Source organism: Pezoporus occidentalis, unplaced genomic scaffold (assembly GCF_034315485.1).
Source record: "Pezoporus occidentalis ecotype Australia unplaced genomic scaffold, CSIRO_AGI_Poc_V1 ctg219, whole genome shotgun sequence".
Taxonomy (NCBI): domain Eukaryota; kingdom Metazoa; phylum Chordata; class Aves; order Psittaciformes; family Psittacidae; genus Pezoporus; species Pezoporus occidentalis.
The window spans coordinates 608776-634668 of record NW_026914062.1 but is presented as its reverse complement, the minus strand read 5'-3'; the positions used below and the strand labels follow the sequence as shown (position 1 = coordinate 634668).

The 25893-nt window shown below is 45.8% G+C and overlaps 1 protein-coding gene across 1 annotated transcript; it reads right to left on the bottom strand.

The window, feature by feature from the left end:
- Positions 1–1150: 1150 nt before the first annotated feature.
- On the bottom strand, positions 1151–24450 carry C1QTNF12 (C1q and TNF related 12). Its single transcript, XM_062620081.1, has 9 exons — positions 23050–24450; positions 21611–22865; positions 12543–12662; positions 11609–11720; positions 11206–11387; positions 6373–6481; positions 5643–5733; positions 4006–4084; positions 1151–3415 (listed from the first exon to the last, which is right to left on the bottom strand). Exons 2-9 carry the CDS (start codon positions 21779–21781, stop codon positions 3317–3319), a joined length of 963 nt encoding a protein of 320 aa, XP_062476065.1. The 5' UTR covers positions 21782–22865; positions 23050–24450; the 3' UTR covers positions 1151–3316.
- Between the last annotated feature and the right edge of the window lie 1443 nt (positions 24451–25893).

The following is a 25893-nucleotide window of genomic DNA, read 5'->3' as shown; positions in this document are numbered from 1 at the left end:
CCTGGATAGGGAACACATCTCCCTCATCTGAGAGCTGCACGGAGCATTGACCCTAAGAAAACCAGGCTGATTTGCATTAGTTTTGTCTAAATCTGAACTATATACACAACAAAAAGCCCAGTGCAGATGGCTGCAAAGATGGGTTGAGGCTTTTGTAGAGGAAGGGCATAAAAAATGCAGCAACTAGTTGTGTTTGCTGTTCTGCTAACACCTCAATAGTGAGATGTCCCCATCATATCCTTCTGCCACAGCACATAGATAGAGCCCTGGGCATGCTGGAAGCATCCAGGAAACAAAAAAAGGGCATTTAATTTGTCCCCTCTTTTAGACTTCTCCCCTTGCGTGCCACAGAGAGCCACTGCCACTGAGTGGGATTAACATCCTTGGCCATTAAACCATCAGCTCGAGTACATGGGGTTTATTCTGTTATAAACAACTTCTTCAGCCTGAACTCAGTCCTCTTGAGCTCGTAGTTTCTTGGCCTATAAATGTAATGCCTAGAGAGGAGCAGCCTCGCACACCATTAATCTCCTCACTCCAAACAGCACAGAAGCTTTGCACAGTGTTTGTCCCAGGCACAGCCCAGCCAGGAGCCAAGTGTCCACATCAGTCACGGGGTTGGAGGCCCAGCCTCAGCTCCCTGCAGGGCTCTTTCCACCCCTCTGACCCATCTGACTGCTGGTCAGACCTTCTCATACTTACACTAAGTGCTGCTGAAGAGCCAAGGTACAAGAGAACTGAGGCCTGGGAGCATTCAGAGCTAAAAGACTCTTTTAAGAAAGGGGGGTGGGGTGGAATAAAGGAAAAAATTAGGGGAAAAAGGAAAAAATAGGGGGGGAAATAGGGGAGGGAATAGGAGGGAGAAAACGGGGGGGGGAGGGGAAAGAATGGGGAAAGAAGAGGGAAAAGAAGGGAGAAATAGGAGTCTTTTGGCTAAAAGACTTTGGTGATGCAGAAGAAAGCTCCTTAAGGGACAGCAGGCATTCCAGCAGCTCCTAGTACACTGGGGAAGCACCCATGGGGACAGCGCTTCTTATATACATAAGGGAGAAGAGGTACAAAGGCAGAACAGTTAGTCTCCTACTAAGGAGATGGTGAGAGTAAAACACAGCAAAGAAGGGGGGAGAAATAAGTCACAAATCCCAAACCAAAGTGTGACAAACAGCTTTAGTTCTACAGCAAAATAAATATTATAACTCTGGTTTACTCAACAGTGAGACTTGGCTCAAACCCACCTATAGATACACAACATATGCTGCATGTCACACCACTTGGATTCTGTCGCTGCAAGTCGTGCAGGAAACAGCCCCATTTATTACAGATACACAGTACAACATACAGTAATACATGCTGGGATAGGGGCTGTGTGCCCTTACTCCACTTACTCCATCAAAGCCAATCTTTATTGCTAGGGTTTAGTGATGAATTCATGTGTTACATTGCTTCCTGAAGCTCCAGAAATGATGACTCTTACTACTTGCTGTGCCTCTAAATAGCATGTTCTCCCCAAAGTGTACCACAAAAAAATCCATAGGAATTCCGGCATGTATTGTGGAGCAGGAATGAATATATGGACATTGATAGCTGCTGTATTTTAGACAGTCATACAGGTCCAGTTAGGACAGCCACATCCCTTTGATTAGAAAGCGAATTCACCCGTGTGTACTTGTGTAACAGCACTACTTGATTACTCCCTGTACCCTGATCATACCCTCTCCCTTCCTCTTCCTGTAGGCATCACTTGAATGTTCTTCCTAAAGGACAAAAAAATACCATTTAGCACCCTTAAAGATCTGTCTCAAGGTATTTATAATGGAGATGAAAAAGCCAGTTTCATGCCTGGTTTACAGCTCTTGAACTAAGACATCTTTGCTTACCACCAACTCCATCAGCAGTGTTACTGGAGCTTGTAGGGACATCACGGGTTGGTTGATCAACCTGAACAGCAGACCCAGCAATAGATGACATTGTTTCCACACCTCCTGCTGGCCCCAGCAGTGTGTGTTTTCATTGCACAAAGATATTGTAGTTGATCAAAAATGGAGCACAGTGATCAAAGGGATGTGCTCCATTCCCTGCAGACATTCCAGAACAAGTATCTGGACTCCAATTTGGGCTTTGCTACCACCTATTTATGACACTGTGGCACAAAACCATGCTAAGTTGGATCAATACAAGGGCCAGCGGTCTGTTGGATAGGAAAGCTACAGAGGTTCATTACATGACTGGGTTTTTGAACAACAAGGATGTTACCGCATCTTGGGTAACACCTTGAAACATCAACACCCTTTTACTCTCTTTAAAGGACTTTATATCCTGGAGCTGTATGCAGAACACTTTGGGGCTGGATCTCACATGCTTACATCCAGAAACATTCACCGGATGGTCTTTTAGATGGTCTTTGTGAGCACTTTAACCCAAGCAGAGCTCAGAAAGACTCCCTGTAATCCCGGCCACTGTTTCCCTGCAGTTGAACAAGCACCAAGCAGATGACATATCTGATCCAAGGCTGCTCTCCCCACTGCCTTTGCCAGGCTTTGACAACCAGTGTGATGCATTTGACACATTAACAAACCCACACGTGTATCTTACTAAAACATAAGAACACAAGTAGGGGAGTTCCTGCTAGAACTGGTGCCATTGGCCTTACCTTTTCATAAAGCCAAAATTTACAGGCAGCGAGGTATTCACTCCATCAATCGCATCAAGGCAATACTTAGATGTAAAGAACCGCAATTAAAGAGTTCAGCCCTTGGATTCCCATTTCTGAAGCAGGCATTGTCTGAGAATTCAACATACTACTTGTCAATATATCCAATTCTGAACATGAGAGAGGGCTTGTACCATTTACAGCTGAGTGTAAAAAGCGGTTTTGCTGGCAAACCCTTGTCTCCTTCCTCCCAACACATAGAATATAGTCACTGTTTTACTTCCCCTCTCAATCCTTCATTTACAAACTCAAGCACCGCACAGTCAATCCCAAAAGACACACTGATTACAAGTGCTATTGTGTTCTAACGTAACAAATGCCAAACCTCAGCCTATTGTTCAGTGAGCACTGGTGAAGCACAAATTCAATATCACAGAGTTCATTTCTGAATGATAAAAGTGTATTCTTTATGATGAATGAACTGGTGTGGACCTTGAAAAGCAGTAGCCTCCGAAAGCAAGCTGAAGTAGCTGTGAAGGGAAAGGCGTTTTGCCTGGTTAAAAAGATGCCAACAGGAAGCAGTCTTCAAGAGGCAAAGTAAAGGTTTCTTCAGTCAAATATACACTGCAAGGCTCTAATCCATATCCTTCCCTGCTGCAGACGATGCTATGCACCCATTAACATGCCCATGAAATCAGATCCATTCTGGATGGTGATGGGGGCTCCAGCGCTGTTGTCGACAAATATGGAGGTGTACTGGCCAGCCTGCAGAGGGAATGAGAGGGAAAGGAAAGTATCTGACAGTTCATCCCAGTGTAAAAAGGTAGAGGGGGAAAGCATTTCACTACTATGGACTAAGCACAGGGGTCTCCTGCACTTTTCTGTGGCTCTGGGAACAGGATCTGACCTGTTCATTTAGTGCAGCTTTGACCTGGGGGAAGATGTGCAATTGTGTTATAGGTTTATTACTTAGATCCTTACTGCACCTGCATCTTTTTGGGTGACGAGCCAAGTAAGTCATCCATGCTTCAGACTCCTTTCTATGTAATGGGAAGTAGAATTGTACCTTGACAATGCTAGGGGAGATGTGAGCAATGGAATACTGTCATTTCTTAGAGGGAAGGTTACCTCTGTAGCTTGAAATCAGAACATTTAACACAGGTCTGGCTTTTGTTCCTGTTGCTGCCCCAGATTCTCTCTAATCACCCCAGGTAAGGCTTTTAACTTCTTTAACCTTAGAAAGAAGGTTAATAAAGTCTTCCCCATCTCCAGGTGGGAATTCAGCCTTGCCACTAAAGAGCGACACAGCCTGCCAAGCAAATTAGCACAGTGATTCCCAGCTTCCATAGGCTTACCTGCAGCTGCAGTAAGCCATGGACATAGATAGTGAAGATCTTGCTGTTGCTTTCCAGACCAGCAATGACTTCCAAAGACCTAAACAGTAGCAAAGGAAAACAACAGGTTAAACGCCTCAGGAAGTCACAACAGATGTATGTGGAGTGACTACAGTCTCATGAGCTCCCTAGAAATAGGGCCTGGTGGTTCTAGTGCCCATCTCTACTAAGCAGGTGGAATGTTGACCTGATTCTAGCTGTGATAACTGCCTTGAAGAGAGAACAGTAGAACCTTGTCCTCATGGTAGGTCTAATGGAAGACCTACAGAGGGTTCAGGATTGTGAATGCAGAACTCAGCTGGAGCCACCTTCTCTCACAGAGGCCTTTCTGGAGGTCCTATAGTCTCCATCCCCTACCCCTGAAGAGGTGCTGCACACCCCCTTTAGATTTCCCTGTGTACCAGTTATCCCAGTTTGTTGACTGCCACAATAGCTCCAAAGCAATATGAAAGCGCAGAGCTCCATGCCTGCTTCCTCTGAAATCTGCCCAGCCAACGGCAGCAGATCTAGTTGTTTTCCCAAGAAATCCAACGCCTTTCCTCACTTTTTTCCATGAAGTGATGGTGACAAAACCTAGCAAGTGCAAACGTGCTGTTTCCAGCCCCCTTGCAAGGAAATAAGATGCATGAGAGGTAGGGGAATTTGGCCCAAAGAGAGCAAGTCACTTGGCACCACCTTGACTGTAGAGCACAATCCGTGTGTCCTATCCTGCCAAAAGCCTGGCTTGGGTGGGAACTTCCCACCATTAATCTCTTTTACTCCAACTGTCTCCTTGCCTCCCAGTTTCCATCTCTCTCAGCCGAAAGCCCTCAGGGCTCTTTCAGCTCCCTCAATGAATGACTGTGTGTGCTGACATCCCCAGGAAATTCTACAAGCCTCAGTGGCAGGCAGCTCAGCCTCTGCCAGCAGTGTCTGTCCAGACAGGTTCCCATCCCTCAACCCATCTTCCTTCCATGCCACAGACCAGTCACACTCTCACCCACCACATGAGAGGTGTCTCAGAGACGATGAATCTGCTGATGCTAAGAGCAGATTCTAAGAGCTTTCAGCTCCTGCAATGAGGAAGGCACAGGAGTTTCCATGGCCCCACAAGGAATCTTGCTATTCAGGTAACTCTTGTGCTCACATTCACCAGAACAAGGAAGCAAAACTAAAGTCATTCACCTCTATTTTCCCCCTATTCGTTCTCCTCATCACTGCAGCACTTCCATGGCAACATGAGTGAGATGCTGTGGTGCATACAGGATGCAGCTGAAATCATCAAAATTGAACCTCTGGCACTAATCTGAAGTGTTTCTCTCATTCTGTTTGTGATGATAGCTGAGCATTCAGCATCTTCAGCTACATCCAGTTTCATTCACACTTCTCTCAAGATGTGCAGTATTCAGCTATTTAGAACAATTGGCACTGAAAAGTTACAAACCAGCATAAAAAAAAAGCATTTAAAAGCTAAGGGCCAGATGGAATCTCTCCTCAGAGAAGTTCTACAGGCATTTATCATATCAAATTCACTGCTGGTGAACCCGATTTCCACACTTGATTGGATCATTGGCCCATCTGAGGAAACCAGTTGCCACGGCAGCGTTGTTGTAACTCACGTGTATCGGTGGCACAAGGATTCGATGCAGATCAGCACTCGGACGTTGTCTCTGGCTCGGAGCTGGACTTTACTCTTCAGCTCACTGTGATCTGAAGGAAGCAGTAGAAGCAATATAAGCACATCACAGAGCACCAGTTGCTGGTGTCTGGCTTAGCAGAGACACCAGGAATCTTATGGCTCGTGGTTGGGTTTGCATGGCATTGTTTGGGGAGGGGGCTTCTGTAAGAAGGTGCTAGAAACTTCTATGTGTCTGATAGAGCCAATGCCAGCTGGCTCAATGCATACCCACCACTGGCCAAAGCCAAGTAAATCAGCAATGGTGGTAGCACCTTTGGGATAACACGCTTAGAATCAGAATAGTTTGGGTTGGAAAGGACCTTTAAAGGTCATTTAGTCATCTAGTCCAACCCCCTGCAGCCCATGGTGAAGACCATGATGAGGCAGGCTGTCCCCTTGTAGTCCATTGAAGCTGTAACTTCCACACATGAATATCACCCATAGGGAGTGTTATGTGCTTGGCTTGCATGGAGCAGCCTGCTGTGGCATTCAGTCTGTGAAAGTACCCAGCTCTAAGGACAGGGGTTTGGGCCATGGTACCAAAGGGAGAGCTCGCTGCAAAATACTGCCATGACCCATGCTTCAAATCAGACAGGACCCAGAGAGTTCTGCAGGGCTCCATCCTGCACCTCTCAAGCAGTACAGGATTGGTTTCTGTGGGCACCACTCACCAATGTGGATGTTGGCTGAAAACTGGTAGATGCCGGACACGGGTGCTGTGAAACGCCCTGTGGCCAGGTTCAGTCCTGTCCCCCGGAGGAAAGCGCCTTTGGCCAGAGGCTGTAAGACGGGAAAAGCAGACCTTGAACAAGTGCTCAGCACCCCAACAATCACCTCTGCCCGTGACAAAGAACAAGCTTACGTGCATGAGAACAAAGCTACTGCCTTGTCTCCCCAGAGCACACCTTCCAGATGGGTTCTCTCTCAGCATCTGGAACCCACAGGAGGCAAAATGATCAATATGAGACATGAAGATGCTCTTTTTGCTCACTGCTGAGCTCTTCTAACCCATCTTGACTCACTGTGCTCACTGCATCCCTAATGCTTTGCTGGTCCTGTTGGCTTCTAGCCTCCACTGATGTTCTGATACACAAGATCATAGAATCATAGAATAGTTCGGGTTGGAAAGGACCTTAAGATCATCCAGTTCCAACCCCTGCCATGGGCAGGGACATCTCCCACTAAACCATGTCACCCAAGGCTCTGTCCAACCTGGCCTTGAGCACCGCCAGGGATGGAGCATTATATGATCTCCCATTACATGAGTCAAAAGATCCCTACTGCTCCCAAACACTTCCTAGATGGGGCCAAGCAGTGTCCCCAGGCTTAAAAATGGGACCTTATGCATTGTTTTGTGACACAAGTACAGAGGAAACACTCCTATGGGGCTCTACCCACTTGAGGTCTAAGTCAGGCAGCTTTGATACTGTTGAAGAACAACCGCTTGGATCCTTACACATCCCATACTCAGTTTCATTTCGTTCTAGCTTTGGGTTCTCCAGAATAAGCAAAACCCCGCAGCATCTCCTCCTGTCCAGGAAGCAGCTCTAAGTCAAACTCACAGCCCACGATCTGACTCAGGCTAAAACAAACTCGAGGAGAAATGTTTATTGTTTGCTTTGGCCTCAGATTCAGATTCAGCCTGAAGCTGGAGCTGGTGGAGAAGCAGCTTCACTGGGCCAAGGCAGCACATTAGGCAGCCTCTGCTTCCACCACAAGGGCATTCTGTGCAGTGTGAGTGTTGTCCTGAGAGGTGTGCTCTGCACTAGGCTTAAGGCACAGAAGAGCTGTTCAAACCTGGTTCAAATACCCCAAAACCATGCACAACACATAATAACCCAGCATTTGAGTATGGTTTGCGCTATTAGGTGGTGAAAGGGGCCTGAGACATGGGTGAAGTTTGTAGCAGTGTTGCCATGGGTGCTGTTAGGCTAAAAATATAGTGGAACACCTTTGTTCAAGTACTAGAAGGAAGTTGTTTGCTATTCTAGTTCATCACAGCCAGGAATTGAGAGCTTTCACAGTGCAGGGTAGGATTAACACCCTTAGCTTTCTCTTTGATGGGAAGTAAAGCTGCACATATTTGGGTCTGGTGGTGTTTGTTATAGAGTTACCACATGGTAGAAGGAGTGCAATGACTAATCTGCCTTGAGTCAGCAAATCCCAGGCAAGGCTCAAAGAGAAATTCCTTCTTCACTCGATCTAGCTGAAGCCTTAATATTTCATAGGGCTAGAAATGATTTATGTATGCAGATGGTGGGGAAAATATATCCATGTTTGCAACAGCAGGGACACCTCCCATAAGTATAATGGCAAAACAGTGATAATGAGCTGCAGAACAGCTACATTTCATATGTTTATATACTTTTTTATATATTTATCAATGTGCACTGATGTATAGAATCATAGAATGGTTTGGGTTGGAAAGGACCTTAAGATCATCTAGTTCCAACCCTCTGCAATGGGCAGGGATGCCTCACACTAGACTATGTGTATGCCCATGTGCATATATACATACACACAAAAGGAGCTCTGTTTTCTTTGCATATACATATGGTCAATGTATCATCTAACCTAACAACGAAGACTATGGAAGGAGCTTGATTCTGTTCTTATGCTATCACTACACCATCATTTTTGGCAATGGTATTTTGGATTTATCTCACTGAAAGAGCAGATCCAAGCCCTGTATGTGTAAAGCTGCCCTGCATAGTTAATTCATTCCTTTCTTGTTACAGCTATTAGCAGAATCAGCAGCATAATTCCAAACCCACTGGCTGGGCATGGAAGGCAATTTTAGGCACCAGTAAATTATCACTGATAAAACATTCCTGTTTCTTCATGCCCTCTGTGGCTTTGTTATTCTTTTTGCTCAGAGAAATAGACAAGGCAGGGTGAGGTTCTCTGGGCAAAAGATTCCATTAAAGCCCATGCCAATGAGAGCTCCTGCTGCATTTGCTGCCTCGAACACTGCAGGGATTTCTAGCTGCGAGCTAACCACTTGCACACAGTCATTTCAGTGAGCAGACCAACAGCAAACTAACGACTTATGTACAGCCATTCTGTACAAGGCCAGCTTCTCTTCCTCAGTTCATCTTCCTCGTGCACTCCGTAGTTTATTTCTGGGCGGAAAACGGGAACCATGCACAGAGGATTGAGATGTTTCACTTCTCAGTAATAAACAACATGGAAAGCAATGCATTGACTTAGCTGGTATATAAGGAAACAGCTCAGTTGTGCCTGCACAGCAGCCACAATGTGCAGAGGATGCTCCACTCTCCTGAAGCAGCAATAACATTCAGGTGCCAGAGGCAGACATTTAGCTGGACCTTAAGGCACTAGAGAAACCAGGACTGCAAAGCACATGGACCACTTTAATCTTAAATGGTGTGATTCCAGTAACATTCCTGGGCTCCAGATAAACCCCACTTCCATGGCATGTCAGAGGCTGCAGTTACTTCAATCCTGGCTGGGTAAAGTACCATCCTGAAAGCCTTTCAAGAGGCAATCGTTAGAAACCTCAAACAATGAGATACAGGAGGAAGAAGTGTGGGGAATTTCATTCCAGATACCAAGGAATTTGTGAGAGCAAGAGGAAAAGAAGGAGGGAATATTCTTGGAGGAAATTTAGCATGGGAGGATGAGAAAACCATGATGCACTCGTACTCAAGGTCGGAGTGACTTAGACACCATCCTCAAATGACAGTGTAGAAGTGATATCCTGACACAGGGTCTTTCCACTATCTCAGAATGCTTTGGGTAAGGTCCAAATCCAGGAATTAGAGTCAATCCTTATCATTGCACTGAGAAGTAGCAAACTGTTGGCTTCTTCACCCTATTAAACTGACACAATGGAGGCAAAGGAATTATCTCTCTCTCTCCCCCTTGGACTGTTCAAAGCCAATGTTTTCATATTTGCAAGAACATCCACTGTCTCCCTCCCTGCAAATTCCCCTATATCAGAGCACAAGCTAAAACCAGACACTTCTTGTCCCAAAGCTGAAATGAAAGGCTGGCATCCAGAGCCCTGCCAGCCCTCCCACAGCAGCTTCAGGGCCAGGAGCAATTAGAAAGTAGCTAGGCATGGGATAACAAAGCATGGGAAGCATCAGCCTACACACTGATTGCTGAGATATCTTTATTCACATTTTCCCTCCTCATTAATGAGGCAGCAGATCTCTTTAGCCCTGCCCACACTTCAAGTACAATCTTGCCTCCGTGCCAGCACCCACAGTGCTGTCAAACCAGGCTTCCATAAGTATATCTGGGAAAGGTCCAGGAAAGCACCTTGTTTAGAACATAACCACTGCCTCTAGTCCTGCAGCTGGGAGAGGTCCTAGCAGCAAAACTGCTCCATAGGAAAGGATCTGCTGGGCAAGTTTATTCCAAAATGGGACTCAGGGCAGCTGGGAAGCTCAGCACCTTCCTACATGGGCACTGTTACAAACCCTGCTGAGGAAAGCCATATTTCCTGTTCATAGTCTTCAAACGCTTCTTAGCACATCACAAAAGCAACCACATACCTGAAGGCCTTTCGCTATTAGACAGTCTTTGTGACTCCAGAGTCTGGAGTAATTCCCCTCAATTACCAAGGAACTATTTGGTTGTAGCTATTACATTGCTTAACATCTGTACTTCAGATTCAGGCCCTATTTGCAGCTGGTTAGTAGAGTTTTAATAGCAGATTCAACAGCTTGCTTGTAACCGTGATTATGCTGACCTACAGCATCCCCTGGTAGTGTGCTCATCATTATAACATGATTGTAATGAAATTATAGAGGTAATATTTGCTAGTCTTCTATAAGATATGAAGTAAAGAATTTGAGCATCAGGACTGGTCTATCTAAAAAAATGATGTCTGGGCTCTTATTTGGCCTCACAAATCCATAACCAATGGCTTCTGTCTGCCTCTGCCATTTTTCTACATCTAAACATTACTTTGGAATTAAACAGGGTGTGCACTGAAACAAGAAACAGCTCCTTCACACTAATGGCAGACATGGACAAGTCTTTCTCCATCATTAACTGAAACAAAACCTGACTGTTGTTTGGACCTGTGAGACAGCCCTCTCTTGCACAGACCTGTTAGAACTTCAGTAAGAACTGTAATGAGGTTCAGCTAGAGGCGGGGAAAGGCTGCCTCTTGGGTTTGTCAGGAAGCTAAATGTCCATCTAACTGCAGTGAGCTTCAGCACTGAAATCATAGAATCAACTACGTGGGAAAACACCTTTAAGATCATCACGTCCAACCTTTACCCCAGGACTGCCAAGGCCATCACTAATAAACCATGTCACATCACCATATGAGATCCTACTTCTGTCAATCACAGAAAAGGCAGCACTGTATTCATAGTATCCAAGCCTGAGGGATTAGTCTGCCCTTTCAGGAAGCACCTTTATCCACAGAGCCACCCAGCAGCTTTGCAGACGAGGGGGACTACAGCTGATCTACACATAGTGGCTGCTGTGGAGTTGCACAGGTTCAGTCTGTAATCCCTTCTCACCGACTGGAAATTCTGAAGTTCTACCAGGGTCTTCTTGTCTACAACGACTTGTCCTTTTAGCTTGCAGTGGAATGCCTCCTCGACACGTCTGTGGGCTGAAACTTCCTCCAAGGAGAGCAGGAGGGGAGGCAGCTGGCTAGGGTGGGCTGAAATAGCCAGGGATGCTCGGCGCTCAATGGCTTCTGGGGAAAGAAAAGGTATAGGAAAGGCTTAGTTTAAGAGCCTGGTCTGTGAAGCCATTAGTTCTGCATTTAACTCTGCAATTTGAACTAAGCAGCAATGGGGAAACATTTTGTCACATTTTTGATTCCCAGATAGGGGAATGCTTTCAAAGCCAGTTCTTCACTTGCCATGGTGCTCACCAAAAGAGGCAGCTCACAAAGGCACAAAACACAGTCTTTACCTTTCAGTATCTCCTTAAACTCCTGCAGAAGGACTTCCCGGGTGACTTCAGCACCAGGTGCTCCTGGAGGCCCCTGGGGACCAGGAGGTCCTGGGGGCCCAACAAGGCCACGCTAAGGAAGTAACCAAAGAAACACAGGTGAATTAGAAGCAGGCTGTTGCACTGATAGAACCAGAACACTCTCATCCATGAGCCAGTCCTACAGCCACGTGAGCAGCACCCAATACTCTCAGTTCAACTATAGATAGGCCTGATGCAGTAAATCTTAAGCCGGTCTCCAGCCAGCTGTGAATTCCAGCACTTGGAATTCACTCCCATCTTTATGTAGGAGGATAAACTTTGCTCAGGTAAACACCAACTGGTTCTTCAAGTACCTTTATACAGCGTGAAGCACAACAGGCACAACACTAAGTTTGCTGCTTCTGTATCTTCTTGTAGCACCAAATCATACTGGCCTTTAAGCTTCTTATTCTATTTTCTAACCAGAATAACCATCTAGCTACACTTTGGGTAGATACTAATATAACATATATTAATATCTTAGATAGATATTAATATAGATATTAATATATTTTGCTTACAGTGGTCACATACATGAATATTGGTGCAACAGTAGAGCTCTTGGGAAAAATGACACAGTTCATTCAAAGCTTTAAACTAGAGGCATGAACACAACAGTGTTATCAGGGCTATTTTGATGGATGAAGTTCCTGTTTCCTCAACGAAACTGCAGTAAGCCTGCATGGAAGCACTCCTGCCTATCAGCTCCCGCAGAAATAGAAGGAGATCATTAAAAGCAGCACTTTAAAAGTGCACATATGGTCAAGCAGCACCCAGGCAAAAGCTGAAGCACAGGAAAAACCTTGCACATCAGTGTAGGAAGGGAAGCTGCAGTGCACATGTATTAGCTGATGGCAGCAGAGCAATAACCCACTAGTTTCTTGTCTTTGCCTTTGCATTTCCTTTTAGAGGTGTTGCCATCATCTGGGCGGTGAACAAAGGAGATCCAGGTCCGCCGTGGGTCTGTGATTCGAGGATCTGGAGATTCTAGGACCTAGAGAGAAACAAGAACAAAGACCCACATCACTGTAGCTCCCTGTACCTCTGTATCCCATTGAATCGCATGGATTCAGAGAATGCAAAGTTTCCAGACCAGAAGGAACCAGTAAAAGCAAGGAGCTGGGAGCCGGTGTACATCAGGGACCTTTAGCTGCTGAGACTCTCAGCCCCCTGACAGTCCTCTTATGTACCACAGAAAACCTGCCCAGATGCCAAGGATTGTTCACCACTGGCATCCAGTACAAATCAGTTGGATCAATCAAGCAATACAGGAGATTAAAATGTACAGAAAACCTTGAAATGCTCCAGAACTTTCAAATCAGAGGCTGTGGAGTGACAAATGTGCACACAGAAAGAAAAGAGCTCACAATGACAACCAAAGTCCACGTCAGTGCCAGTTTGTCCATTGGCACATTTAACTCCCTTGGCCATTCCTGTGTTCTGGAAGTATACCATAGCCATACAGAAAGTATCTAGAGAAGCTTTGACATTACACTGCCTAGTTCTGGATCTCTTCTAAGCAGAGCCTGGGTAGAAGAGGGGGTCTGTCTATGAATTTGGGTCTACTTCCTATTGGACTTCCTCATTCCCATTACTCCCCTCCCAGAGACAACCAGAAGTGATCAAACAGTGCTCAAACTTAGTTAGAATGAACTTCTAACTTTAAACCTGAAAAAGGCACCAGAAATCACTGGTTACCAATGCCCTGCCATGCTCTTACCAAGGGCAATGAAATGCTAACTCTGCAGGCTCCAATCTGTTGACACATCAGCATCCCAGATGCCCATCACAGTGAGGATAAATGCACACAAGCCCCCCCTAGGGTTCCATGAACTATGCTGAAGTATTGAGAGCCATTAATGAAAGAGCCAGAGAGGAAAAGCTGCAATGAACACTTAAAATCCATAAAACAAACAAGCAACCAAACCCCCCCCCCCCCCCAACCTTATGCCTAGTGAAAACTCCTGGAATTCATTCCATAAACCTGGTTTTAATTCTCCTGGTGAAACAGAACAGGTAGAGAGGAGAATTCCAGCAGGAAAGCAGCACAAGAGTGACGTTTACAGTTATTCCTAGACCTTTACAAGTTTATGTAAGTCAATATTGATCTATCACCATCTGGGAGGAAGAAAACAAGGTGGTTGTGGGGAAAGCATAGAAGCAAAGGCACTTTCCAGGTCTAAAAGTGTTTGCCCTGAGTATTAAGCTCCTGCTAGGTCTGACAGCACCAGACAGTTCTGCCGCAGCTCGGACATCACAGCTCTATACTCAGTGGCCTTAACAGTCCCAGTGACCTTGCAAGGTGGTTCCAGTGCTGCCAGGTTAGCAAACACAGCTACGTTTGCTCACTGCCTGTCCCACTTGGCTCCCTAAAGCATTGCCACTTCTCAGAGTACCAGAGTGAGTTTTAGTAACGTTTCTAGTGCCACTTAGAAGCAGCAAAGGAGGAGGACTGCAAATGTGAGGTGGAAATAGCAGGGCTATAGCAGGAGAAAAGAGCCCAGGCTGTGTGATCTGCTATGAAAAAGCCATGCAGCTTGAATTGCTTTCAAGTTAAATCTGAAGTCTGCTGGAGTTGTGTCTGAGGTTATAAGGAATGTTGATGCTTCTGAGCCTGGAAAGCTCCCTCTCTCTGGCATGCGTCCAGGCACACGGGGTAGTACAAGGCACTTGTTCTGAGCTGATTTGATCACAACTAAAGAGCTTCAAACAGGCTGAACAAATGATTGACAAAGCAGCAGAAAAGGAGCAGCTCCCCAGGAAGCAGATGTGCTGTGAGCTGAGCAAGGGTATTCCTTAAGCACCCGCCTCAAACTCTGTGAAGCCAACTCGGACCTTCTCTATTCAGCAAATAGTCGTAGGTGATTTACTGCTCAGACACAACCCACAGCAAGATCTACTATTGAATTGCTCTATTCAGGCAGTCCCTTTATCCTCCCCTCCAGATATATGGCTGCAGAGTAGCTCATGTCTGTGCTCTAAGCCACAGCAAGGACATCCCAAGATACCTCATGATACTACGCATGCATTCTACTGTAGTTAATGAGAGACTGAGTTATGGTTGTGCACACTCCCCCTGCTCAAATGTAGCAAGACAAAGTATTCATAACAGCATAGTTCATTGTTTCTGTACCAGAATCAGTCTTGAACAGACCTTTTGTGTTTAGAAGCACACTTACAGACAGCCCTAATTCACACGTTTAGTCAAGGGGTTCTAGTACATTGTTTTAGCTAAATTATTATTTGCCTTTTATACTTACCACACCCAGGATTTAAATAGCTTTCCAAAATCCCATTGGAAAGTAATGTAAATGGAGCAGCATAGGAAATCCCAGGTATTGTGGGATTAGTCACCACAATAAAGCATTAGACTCTTGCCACAGATTGCTTGACTGCAGATCTGTGTGAAGCATAGGACAGGCTGAGAAGGCCCTTTCCTTTCCATCTACTGTAACACAGAAACATCAAGTCCACAGGCAAATGTTCACAAGGCTTGCACAAGTCCTTAGAAGAGCACACGAGGTGCAACTTATGTCTATAACAAACATGGAATATATGTATCAGTTCTGTGGAGGTTTAATGGTTTCTGATGGAAAAAGCTTGTTCTTTCCTACCCCACTTCATCTGAAAGCAGATGGGTGCAGCATCACCACACAGGGCATCACTATTTATGAGCACTGAAGTTAACAAAGCTCATAAATCTAAAGCAGGTAAAAGCCAGCCCATGCTTTACCCAAAGGAATCAGATGCCTTTTTATCCCAGTGACCGGGACTGACAGGTCTGTGGCGAAGCTGCAGTGCAGCACAGAAGGAAGCATCTTCTTACTGGAAGCACCCATCTCAGGCAGGATGGAGCATTCCCTCAGTGCTGGAGCGGAAACAGCAGAACAACGGCTGAGGAAAGGCAAGTAACATCAGTTTGTCCTTCAGAAAGGCCGGCCCATGTGGCAGGAACTCAGAACTGCAGTTTCCAGAGCACAGCAAGCACAAGACCAAGAGAGTCTTAGGCACGGGGATGCAGCATTTGCTGCGGATGTGGAATAGACCACTCAAATATTCCTGGTTTCCAGCAGGCTGCAAGTCAGGCATGAACTCCCCTCCACTAAAAAGCCAGGAACCAGGCCAGCTAGAAGCAGAAGCCAGCAATCACGGGCAAGCTCCGACCATTAGCTGTGAAGACAAACAGATGTCCTCAGCCTTTCTGGAGCTCCAGCTGTGAAGAAACAGGCCAGAGCAGACATCTTGTCAAGGAGGAAAAAGAAATCCAGATGGCACATCCCAGCAAAATCAATGGATAACCCCCCCCATCCCTCTCCAGTGGCTTGCTTGAATTACAAATCCCTCTAGAAGACAGTCATGGCACTCCCCGGTTTCTCCAGCCCGAGGATGATTGACAGTTAAAATGAATGTTCCATCCTTGTGGTGTTATTATTTAATTACTATGGCATGCATGAGCAATCCCAGCAATAAGCATGCAAGCCTCTATTTTTCTTGGCAGCAGCAGCCTCCAGCAGCCAGAGAGACCTCGCAGCCAACTCAGGTATCAGGGAGGGCTGAGAACAGCTTTGGAATCCCAGCAAAGGGGACTTGTCCCTCCTGGGCTGCTGGGTATTGTCTCCTACGGGAGGAATCCTCAGGTTAACCACGGTGAAATCAGGTTTAGCCCTTAACACTTGGAGCAGTTCCTCCAAAATCAACAGCAGCCTTGCCAGCAAGTTTTAATGAACTTTCAATCAGGCCTTTTGCCATCACTTGGGAATCACAATGGCATCTGTCCCTCCAGAACTGATGAGCCCCCTCTCTCCATAATTTCCTCCCAGTTAAAGACAAGTTGAGCTGGAATTTTGACTGCTATACACAAGCAGAACCTGTGGTTCTCACAGGCTCCAACTCCCAGAACAGCATGCACTGCCCAGAGACACACACAGGCTCTGGCCAGGATTCAGCCAGCATGGAAGGAACTACCAGCAGGAATCTACAGTCAAGAAACAGAGTTTGGATCCTGAGAAATTCCTGAACTGTAGCTGAACCTTCCTGAAATTCAGGGATACTGGGATCCAGTGTGCATCCCTGCTAAAACCCACAGTGAAGTGGACTGGGATCCAGTGTGCATCCCTGATAAAACCCACAGTGAAGTGGACTGGGATCCAGTGTGCATCCCTGCTAAAAGCCAGAGTGAAGTGGACTGGGATCCAGTGTGCATCCCTGCTAAAACCCACAGTGAAGTGGACTGGGATCCAGTGTGCATCCCTGCTAAAAACCACAGTGAAGTGGACTGGGATCCAGTGTGCATCCCTGATAAAACCCACAGTGAAGTGGACTGGGATCCAGTGTGTATCCCTGCTAAAACCCACAGTGAAGTGGACTGGGATCCAGTGTGCATCCCTGCTAAAAACCACAGTGAAGTGGACTGGGACCCAGTGTGTGTCCCTGCTAGAAACCACAGTGAAGTGGACTGGGATCCAGTGTGCATCCTTGCTAAAAGCCAGAGTGAAGTGGACTGGGATCCAGTGTGCATCCCTGCTAAAAACCACAGTGAAGTGGACTGGATCCAGTGTGCATCCCTGCTAAAACCCACAGTGAAGTGGACTGGGATCCAGTGTGCATCCCTGCTAAAACCCACAGTGAAGTGGACTGGGATCCAGTGTGCATCCCTGCTAAAAACCACAGTGAAGTGGACTGGGATCCAGTGTGCATCCCTGCTAAAAACCAAAGTGAAGTGGGTAAAACTCGTTTCAGAGTCTGGATAGATAAAAGAATGAAGACAGCGCTACCTGGGAGCAAGCCTGTACACCTAAAAGCATCACAAAATCACAGTCTTTATGCCTGCAGTTACTACCCTGCATGTTTAGCTCAGCTTTCTATGCATTTGTCCATCTGTGATGGAATTGCATTCAGTAATTATTTGCTCAATAGCAAAGCAGTTGCCAGACACAGAATGGACTTGACAAAGCATTTCAGTTCTCTTCATCCACAAGCTGTTACACCTGATGTACACCAGCAAGAGTCTTGTCAGCTGCGTGATGAAATTAGGAGCAGATTCTTTATTTCAGTTGTGTGTTTGACTTGGAACAGGTTAAAAAGCAACAGAGCACTTTTGGGTTTAGCAGTTGAAGTCCTATGGCAGCTGCTAATAACTTCTGTTACACACAGTCCTGGTTATTAATGAGATGTAAAACCAAGGTCCTGACCACTTGTGGTTTTTACAGCCCTCTCAAGGTTTTCCCCTGAGCAGAAGTGTTAGGTTTGGCATCTCAGCCAAATCCAAAATGGAATTCCCACCTGAATTCCCACTGTGGTTTTGGGGGTGAAAAAACAACCTTCCCTCCTCTAAATGGCTTTCTCAAACAGCTTCCCCCCTCCACTTAGACACAAACTGCTTTCAGTGGTCACATCCATAATGAATTTAATGGATCTAATGGAACATGTGAGCAAGTTTATGTGAGCAAGAGCTACTCTGGGTGAGGAAATGATGTGTCTGTAGATGCGTTAGCTGTACTTCAACGTTCCTCAGTGCCACTCCTGGGTGTACCAGGAGAGTTCTGCCTGTAGGGACACCATAGAAAGGCAACTGAACAGCACCACTAGAGCAGGTGTAGCAGAATGCATCTAACACACAAAACTGCATCTGATGTAGGACAATTTAACAAAGAGATTTAAAAATCTTATAAACACCTCTAGGAAATGAGACCAAGCACTGAACTGATAGTGTATGAATCCAACATTATTTTACATGGGCCACAAGGAATTGCTAGGAAGCATGTGTCATAGCCCTTCCTGTTCCTAATATGCCAGAGCAAGACTGACAATGATGACAGATACAAAAGAAGACCCATCTTCTACTACAGACAGGTCACAGTCCAGTCTCTTCCATGGCTTTAACACTTGTCAGGCCCCAAAATACTCAATTCCACATGCAAACACACACTTCAGGCTAGGACTGACAGCTCTTTACTGAGGAGGAGTGCAATCAGTGCAATTGAATCAGCTGCTATTTTCAACTGGAAGCAAAACACCCTGAGAGAGATTTAAGTAACAAACTGGGTGGATCCAGCCCTAGATAGCTGACAGGGACAGAAGGCTCACAAAGCAAATGAAACTTGAACTACAAACTGCAGCAGGTTGCTCTGGACCAAGTTTTGACTGTCTCTAAGGATGGAGTCTCCATGGCCTCTTCCCAGTGTTTGACCCAGTAAAGAAGCTTTTTTCCCTTACATTTAAGTGGAATTTCCTGAATTTCAATCTGTACCCACTGCCTCTTGTCCTTTCACTGGGCACTAAGAGGCTGACTCCATCTTTCATCCCTCTGCTCAGGTATCAAATGATAACTCCTGATCAGTGTCAACCCTATATAACCACTGGATAATCTACTACTGCTGAACCCCTGTTAGTAAAATACACTTTCTCTCTTAGTCCATCTGTGTCAGAGAACAAAAGTCTCGTGCACATCACATTGATAGCAACTCAGCAAGGATAAGACTGGAGAAAAGCCTTAAAAACAAACCCCAACATTCTATTTCCTTGGGAATACCAGATTTATCAGGAGATTTGGGACTTCTGCTTCCCTGTTTTAGGTAGAGGTGTCACTGTGACTCATGCACTGTGAATGTTAAAGGGGATCTTTCTCCATTGCTATTTGAAAAGGATTCCCAAGGAAAATGTGTCCCAAATTGCTTTGCTTAATTAGAAGGAAAACACGTGTACCTATTCAGTATGAATAAGAATCACTGCTCTCAGCTACTATTTCATTCCCTGCTCCTTCTGCTTTGATAAACCCACCAGCTGGCAACAGAGTCTTCCAACAGCCTTAACTGTTCCTGCACAGGGCCATAGAAACTCCATCTTTCCTGTTGTGTGCTGTAAGCAACGACATGGGACACTGCTGCTGTTTCCCTTTCCATGTGCAGGGAATCCTGTCATGAAGCTGAACTGCTCATAGAAGCACCTTCCAGGCTCAAAGAGATCAGTGCTCCACAGAGAACTGCTTTCAACCTTGCTTTAACTTGATAGGTTAGGTAAGGATAGCTTCACTACTTCACTACCAGTTTACTTCTTCCCTTAGTGAATACAAATTGGGATGCTTTGGTGTAAATGGCAACTGTCATTTACCCCAGAAGTGGTGGCAAGTCTTAAGCCCTGCATTTGCAGTGTATGTAAAATAGTCCCTTAGCTTATATACAATACAGTCACATCTAGAGGCAGTACTTAATCAGAGCCTGAAATAGATTCCAAGGAGAAGAGTTCACACTGCAGAACTGGGAGTGGATATCAAGCAGATCTAAGAAGCATTTCCATCAAAGATTTGGTGTCATGCTCTCCTCGGACAGGACCTGCCTTCACTGAACTCGCCAGCTCCTTCTGCAGCCAAACCTTTGCCATGGATATTTTAAAGCAAACTATTTCAACACACAAACTGCAGCTTCCAAACAATGTCAGGTTTAATGGGTGCCCACTAGAACCAGGTTTCTCCTAGCACTAACGTATGTATGGTTGCAGGAGGATGCACCAGGAGCAGTTTCTGCTTGCTTCTGCAATCAGAACATACTCTGCATATGTATATCTCAGACTATATTCTGCAATGCATTTCACATTAAGCCAAATTAATTCCAGAATAGACAAATTGAGTTGCACCAGATACAGATCTGGCCCCTTCTGCAAAAGCAGACCGCAACAGTTCTCAAGAGAGGAGAAGGAAGTGATTGATTATGAGCACCTCAAGAACTCAGCATTTGTACAACCTGTCCTGACAGAGCCCTGCAACACACAACAGCAAATGAGCTGAAGACACGCTGCTTACAGTCCCCTAATGATAATTGTAAGTGCAGCAGCCAGCTTTCTTAGAGAGGGCCGTTTCCCAGACTTGCCCAACCTTAACCAATTACTCTCACAACAGCACTGAACAGGATATTTACCATGGCAGCCCAATTGTTCTAACTTGCCCCCTCTGCCATGCCCCACTTTTTGACAGGTTTGCTCCTCCATTGCTATAGTGACTGCCAGCCCTAATGCTGGTGATCAAAGTCATGCTTTAGAGGTCACCTCCATTCGAAACAAGGGACATTTTTGTGTGAGCAGGGGGGGAGAGGGACAGAGAGAAAGGGCTGTGTGACAGGCAAGACTCCCTTCTTTCTCAGTGTTGTGGTCTCCCTTTGCATCCTGCTCTTAATGCTCCTTTTAATTCCCCAAACCCCTCTCCTATTCCTAAGCAAATGTTCATCTTGTAGGATTCTGGGGGCTCACATCAACTGACTGGATTTTTTCTGCAGCTTTCAGCCTAGGGTGATCCTCCTAAACACGTAACTGGAAGGATCCTACCCTGCCATTCACTCACTGAGCCTAGCAAGTCATCAGCTACAGACACTGAGGGGTCCTGCACACAGTCTCACACTTGCCACTTGCACACTGGCAGCATCACCTGGATCCTTTCCTAAAGAGCCACAATCACCTTAAGCAGATCACCTACAGCAAAAATGCCTCTCTAATTGTCAATCCCCACAGCCTGTCTGGGGGAAGGTGCCGTGCAGGGAAAGCTCAGGCATGCTCAGATGTTAGTACTGTATTTACCTGAGTCTGAAATAGCATTTCAAAAAGCAAAGGGAAGAGATGCATTAATATCCCAGGATCATTACTGTACTGTGATAGCCACTTGCCTTTATTTAATCCCTTCTTTCTGCACAGGATACAGTTGACACACTACTCCAAAAAGTCTTTACACTCACTCAGCTCCTATGGAACTTGAGCCACGCAGAGTCTAAAATCAGTTCTAATCATAAACTGTATATTCCAGTGTTTGCTCCAGGAAGCAAGAAAATCAATCACAGAGAGGCAAAAGAGAGAACGTTCCTCTTTAAAATCAAGTAGAATTTGGCAAGATGGGGAGATAAAAGGAACCAGCATCACATTACTGCCAGAAATCAGTGCTGACAGCACATAAACACTTACCTTGGGATGCCCGTGCAGCTCCTCGCTGTTCGAGAGGGTGGCATTGAAGGGCTCTGTGTACTGGTTAGGCTCTTTCTTCATCTTTCGCTCTCTCTTTGCTGCTGTAACTCTGAAGAGGCAAAACTGCTGACAAAGTAAAGTTGCCACAAATACCCAGGTGCACCCCTTCATTTTGGAAAGGGAGGGGCCAAGGCAGGAAGGGCACTCTCCAAGCACAAAACCCTTCACCACCAGCAATAGGAATAGACCCAAGGCTGCTCTCTAAAACACAACTGAAAGGGTCAGGAATATTAAAGATGATCCTCCGGGCTCTGCAGTGTCAAAGGAGCAGCACGCCCGGATGCGCTGGTTGCTGGAGCGATCTCTGCTCAAGCAGGACACATGGAAATGGTATAGATAAACTTGTTTGGGAAATCTGGATTCACTCGAAGCAAGAGGTAAGTCCATTCAGCCTCCTGAAGCTTACATAAATACGAGAGGCCCTGGAAAGTCCTGCCACCCACCTTGCAGTGGCGCTCCCCCTCGCCCCCAATAAGTCTTCAGACTCGTTTAAAACGCACTCAACTATGAAACCCAGAGAAGTCAAATTGCTCAGGGCAAGAGTTGGTCAGGCCGGAGCTGACAACACAGACTCATTAGGGGGTTGTTAGGTTGTTGCTCTTCAACAGGAGATTTCACTTGCTATGATTTGAAGCACTGTGTTCAGCTCAAAGCAGGGTTGCAGTTGTTCCATCCGTTCTCTCCTGAACAATACTTCCCTTTCCTCAGGGACAAGTCCTCATCCTTTCCTTCTAAGATGCTGAGGAACTGTAATCCAAGTTTGCTACAGCCACTGCTCTCCTGAGGAGGCTGAAAGCATCACAGCTCAGCGCTCAGCCTTCTAAAGGGAAAACAAATGTCTTGTATCATTGAAGTTAAAACAGGGAGAAGCAAAGAATCTGGGGATGTACCCAGGTCCATGAGGAACAGGTGAAGTTTTCCCAAGTCAAGCTTCTCTGCCTCTTTAGCTGAGTTTATCCTCACTTTAATGAGCAGCAAGTCCCGATGCCACAAGCAGCTGTCAGGATGTAGAATCTTGTGTCTTTCTCATCTCCATCTCCCCTCACACCAGGGAAGGTTTCAGGTACCTCTCATTGTAGACCGCATCAGATTGTTCTCGCTGCTCCTTTCCCCTGCTGCACACTGGCAAAACCCTCCTCAGCTTTTGCTTTACCTCAGCAGAGAAGTACTCCTTTCCTGAATGAGTTTCCATCAACTTCAAGACAGGGAAAAAAAAAAAAGGGAAAAAAAAGGAGGAGGGATCACATTCTAATGAGCTGTCAAGCCTATTCTCTTCACATTCCTATTAGACTCACTGATAAAGTGGAGCTGGCCCGTGTGCCAGGCAGATTTAAATCAATGCCCATTCCCTGCTCCCTCCCCTCAGCCCTGTTCCGTACCTCCCCTTCGGTATCGCAGGGAAATCACCATTTTTCTGGGAAGTTTGTAAAACCCTACGTGAGCGTGTGGTAGAGCTAAAAATATGTGGCTTGGAACATGCACTCAGCATCGCCCCACACATGGACACATCACTACTCCTGCTTTACACCCTCCTTAGCTGCGTCCTATACATCTCCCCCTGCTCTCATCAGATGCTGGCTCAGTGGGTGCTGATTCCTTTACAGGAGGGTGGGCTCCTTATTGAATGTAACAGAAACCCCAAGGTTACACATCTACGAGCATTTCAGAAGGGAGATCTTGAAGCACTTTGCAGATCTTTGTCAGTTCCCCACCACCTACAACATTCCTGTTCCTTCTACAGATACTGAACATGATGCAAGAATGTCTCTGAGGTCGGACCATGAGGAAGTCCAAGAATGATAAGAGGTGGAAGCTCACATAGTTTGAAGTCCTTTATGCAGCCAGCAAGCAACAGCTTTGCTTTGTTTAATACTCCCTTTACCTGCTGTAATCCAAGCTGTAAATGTCAGGACTTCACTGGATCAGGAGCAACAGCTCTGGTATGTGTCAGCTCAGGGAAACTGAGGCATGGACAAGCCAAGCACAACATGAAGAAGCAGAACACAGTCTGGGGTTTGTCTTACAGCATCCTTTGGGAGAAACAGAGTTTGGGAAAGAGAAGAGAGAGTAAGAAGGGAGGTTACCCAGCCCCTAAACAGTTAACAGCCTATCACCCATCCCCCAAGAGCTCACATTCCATCAAAACTACGTGGCAGACTTTATTTGTTAATAATATTTAACTTTCTTTGGCGCCTTCTCCTACTTCAGCCTCTTTTTTTTCAGGTTACTTGTAGACAAGCCATGAATTTGTAAAAGTGCACTTGATGACACATTAATAGGACAATCTGTCATATCGCAGCTAAACAGCCTGACAGATCCACACACCATGGCAAGGGATGACATTCAAAGCTGGAATGGGGCAATGGCTCTCGTGGGCTGCCGGTCTGCAACATCTCCTCTCCCATTCCAAGAGCCAAATCCCAAGACTAAATCCTCACACTTGAAGGGAATGAATCCAAACTATGTTTGCAAGCACAAGGCAGAGTGACTCGATGGCCCAGCAGTGGCTGTATCTAAGCCCCAGCTGCATAGTTTTCTCTCTGTTGGGCTGAAACGAGTGCCAGCACAGTGGTTACCTCCCCTCCAACCTTCAGTTCAGCATTTGTATTATCTGTAGATAACTCCACTTTGCTGCTGCTGTTCTCACATCCAAGTTGCAGCAGTTCCAAGCACCCGAGTCTTGCTAATCCAGGAACAACATTCCATCCACATTTACAACTACAAGCAGCAATAGGCCAACGCTGCACTTCACAGCTCAGCAAACCAAGATCTCAAAGTGACTGAAAACACAAATAGTTTCTTCTCCAAGCTCAGCACCATTGCAGCAATAATAGGAATAGTTAAAAGACTGTAACAACATCAATTCTGCATAAGGAAAGAGTTGACATAGGGAAGGTATTATAAGAAGCCACATTTACACATCAAAACTCTGCCCAATAAGCCAAATGGAGGGTTTGCAAACACTGCAAGCGTGTGTAAAGCTGGAGGAAACTGAATAGTCAGGCAACAAAGCTGTGATTTGATCTGTCAGTCTCTACTTATGCAGTTCCCCTTTTACCCAAGATAAACCTTACCTAAGCTAAGGATAATATCCAAAGGGGAAAAGGTCAAAAGCCAGGATTTTCCTGGAGTTGCCCATTGTAGATATACTGAACAATTCCTAAGCCTTGATACAGAGACTGTGATTTTTAAGCCAGTAAAGTAGAAGGCACGTTGTCATTCACTGACACACACATTCCCACTTCATGGCAGATAAAAGTTTATAGAGTATTCCCATCACAAATCCCTTTGGTTTTGGTGTGAAGTTTCCCAACACAAACTCAAGCTGTTCATCAGGTTATACACACACAAGCTGTTAGAACAGACCTCATTACGCCAGCAGACATAAGAGCAGCTTTGGGAAGGCAGAACAAGAGCTTAGGGCCACTCCAGCTGCCTTCTGCACCCCATGATCCCATTCCCCCTCATTCCCCACCTAGCCCAGCCATCAGCGACCGCGGGGCCGCTACGCCACCTCGTGGCAAACCTATGGAATCACCGAGCTGTTTGGAAACAACATCATGGGGGAACATCTTGCAACAGGCTCTTTGGAGAACCAAGGTGTGAAATGACGTTGTTGAGGGCACAGACAATAAGAGGTGCTTGGTAAATCCCAGTAAAACATCCTCAGCCGTCACCCAGCAAAGTCTTTTCAATGTAATGTGAATGCTCTGAGGTCGTTTTCAACAGCCTCCCTTTCCTGTGAGCACATGAGTTTTCCACTGAAAACATGGTTATTTCTGCCTTGAACAGTAAGATCTGACCTTTTCCAGTCAGCAAGAAAAGCATCATCTGGTATATTGTCAGCCCCCTGTTGCAGTGCTGCCACAGCTTTTGTTTTACAGTCCATATATATATGATTGCTTCACAATGATTCCTCCCCCAAAACAGTCCCACAGAAAGTATAAATTTCATCATGAATGTTTATTATGAACAAACAGCTTTACAATGCAGTCATTTCTACTCCTCAGTACATGCTTGAAGGAACTCCTGTGACCTTGAAACTTTGGGGGGGGGAAGTTCTGACTATCCATAAATCCAGGTTGTTAAAGGTGACCACTGAGATGCTTTGGATTCAAGCTGCAAAACCTCCCTTCCACCCGTGTGTAACAAGCTGACAGAAATTGCAGCATGAAAGTAAAGGGCCAGACATTTGTTCCAATATCATATATCGAGGGACAGCT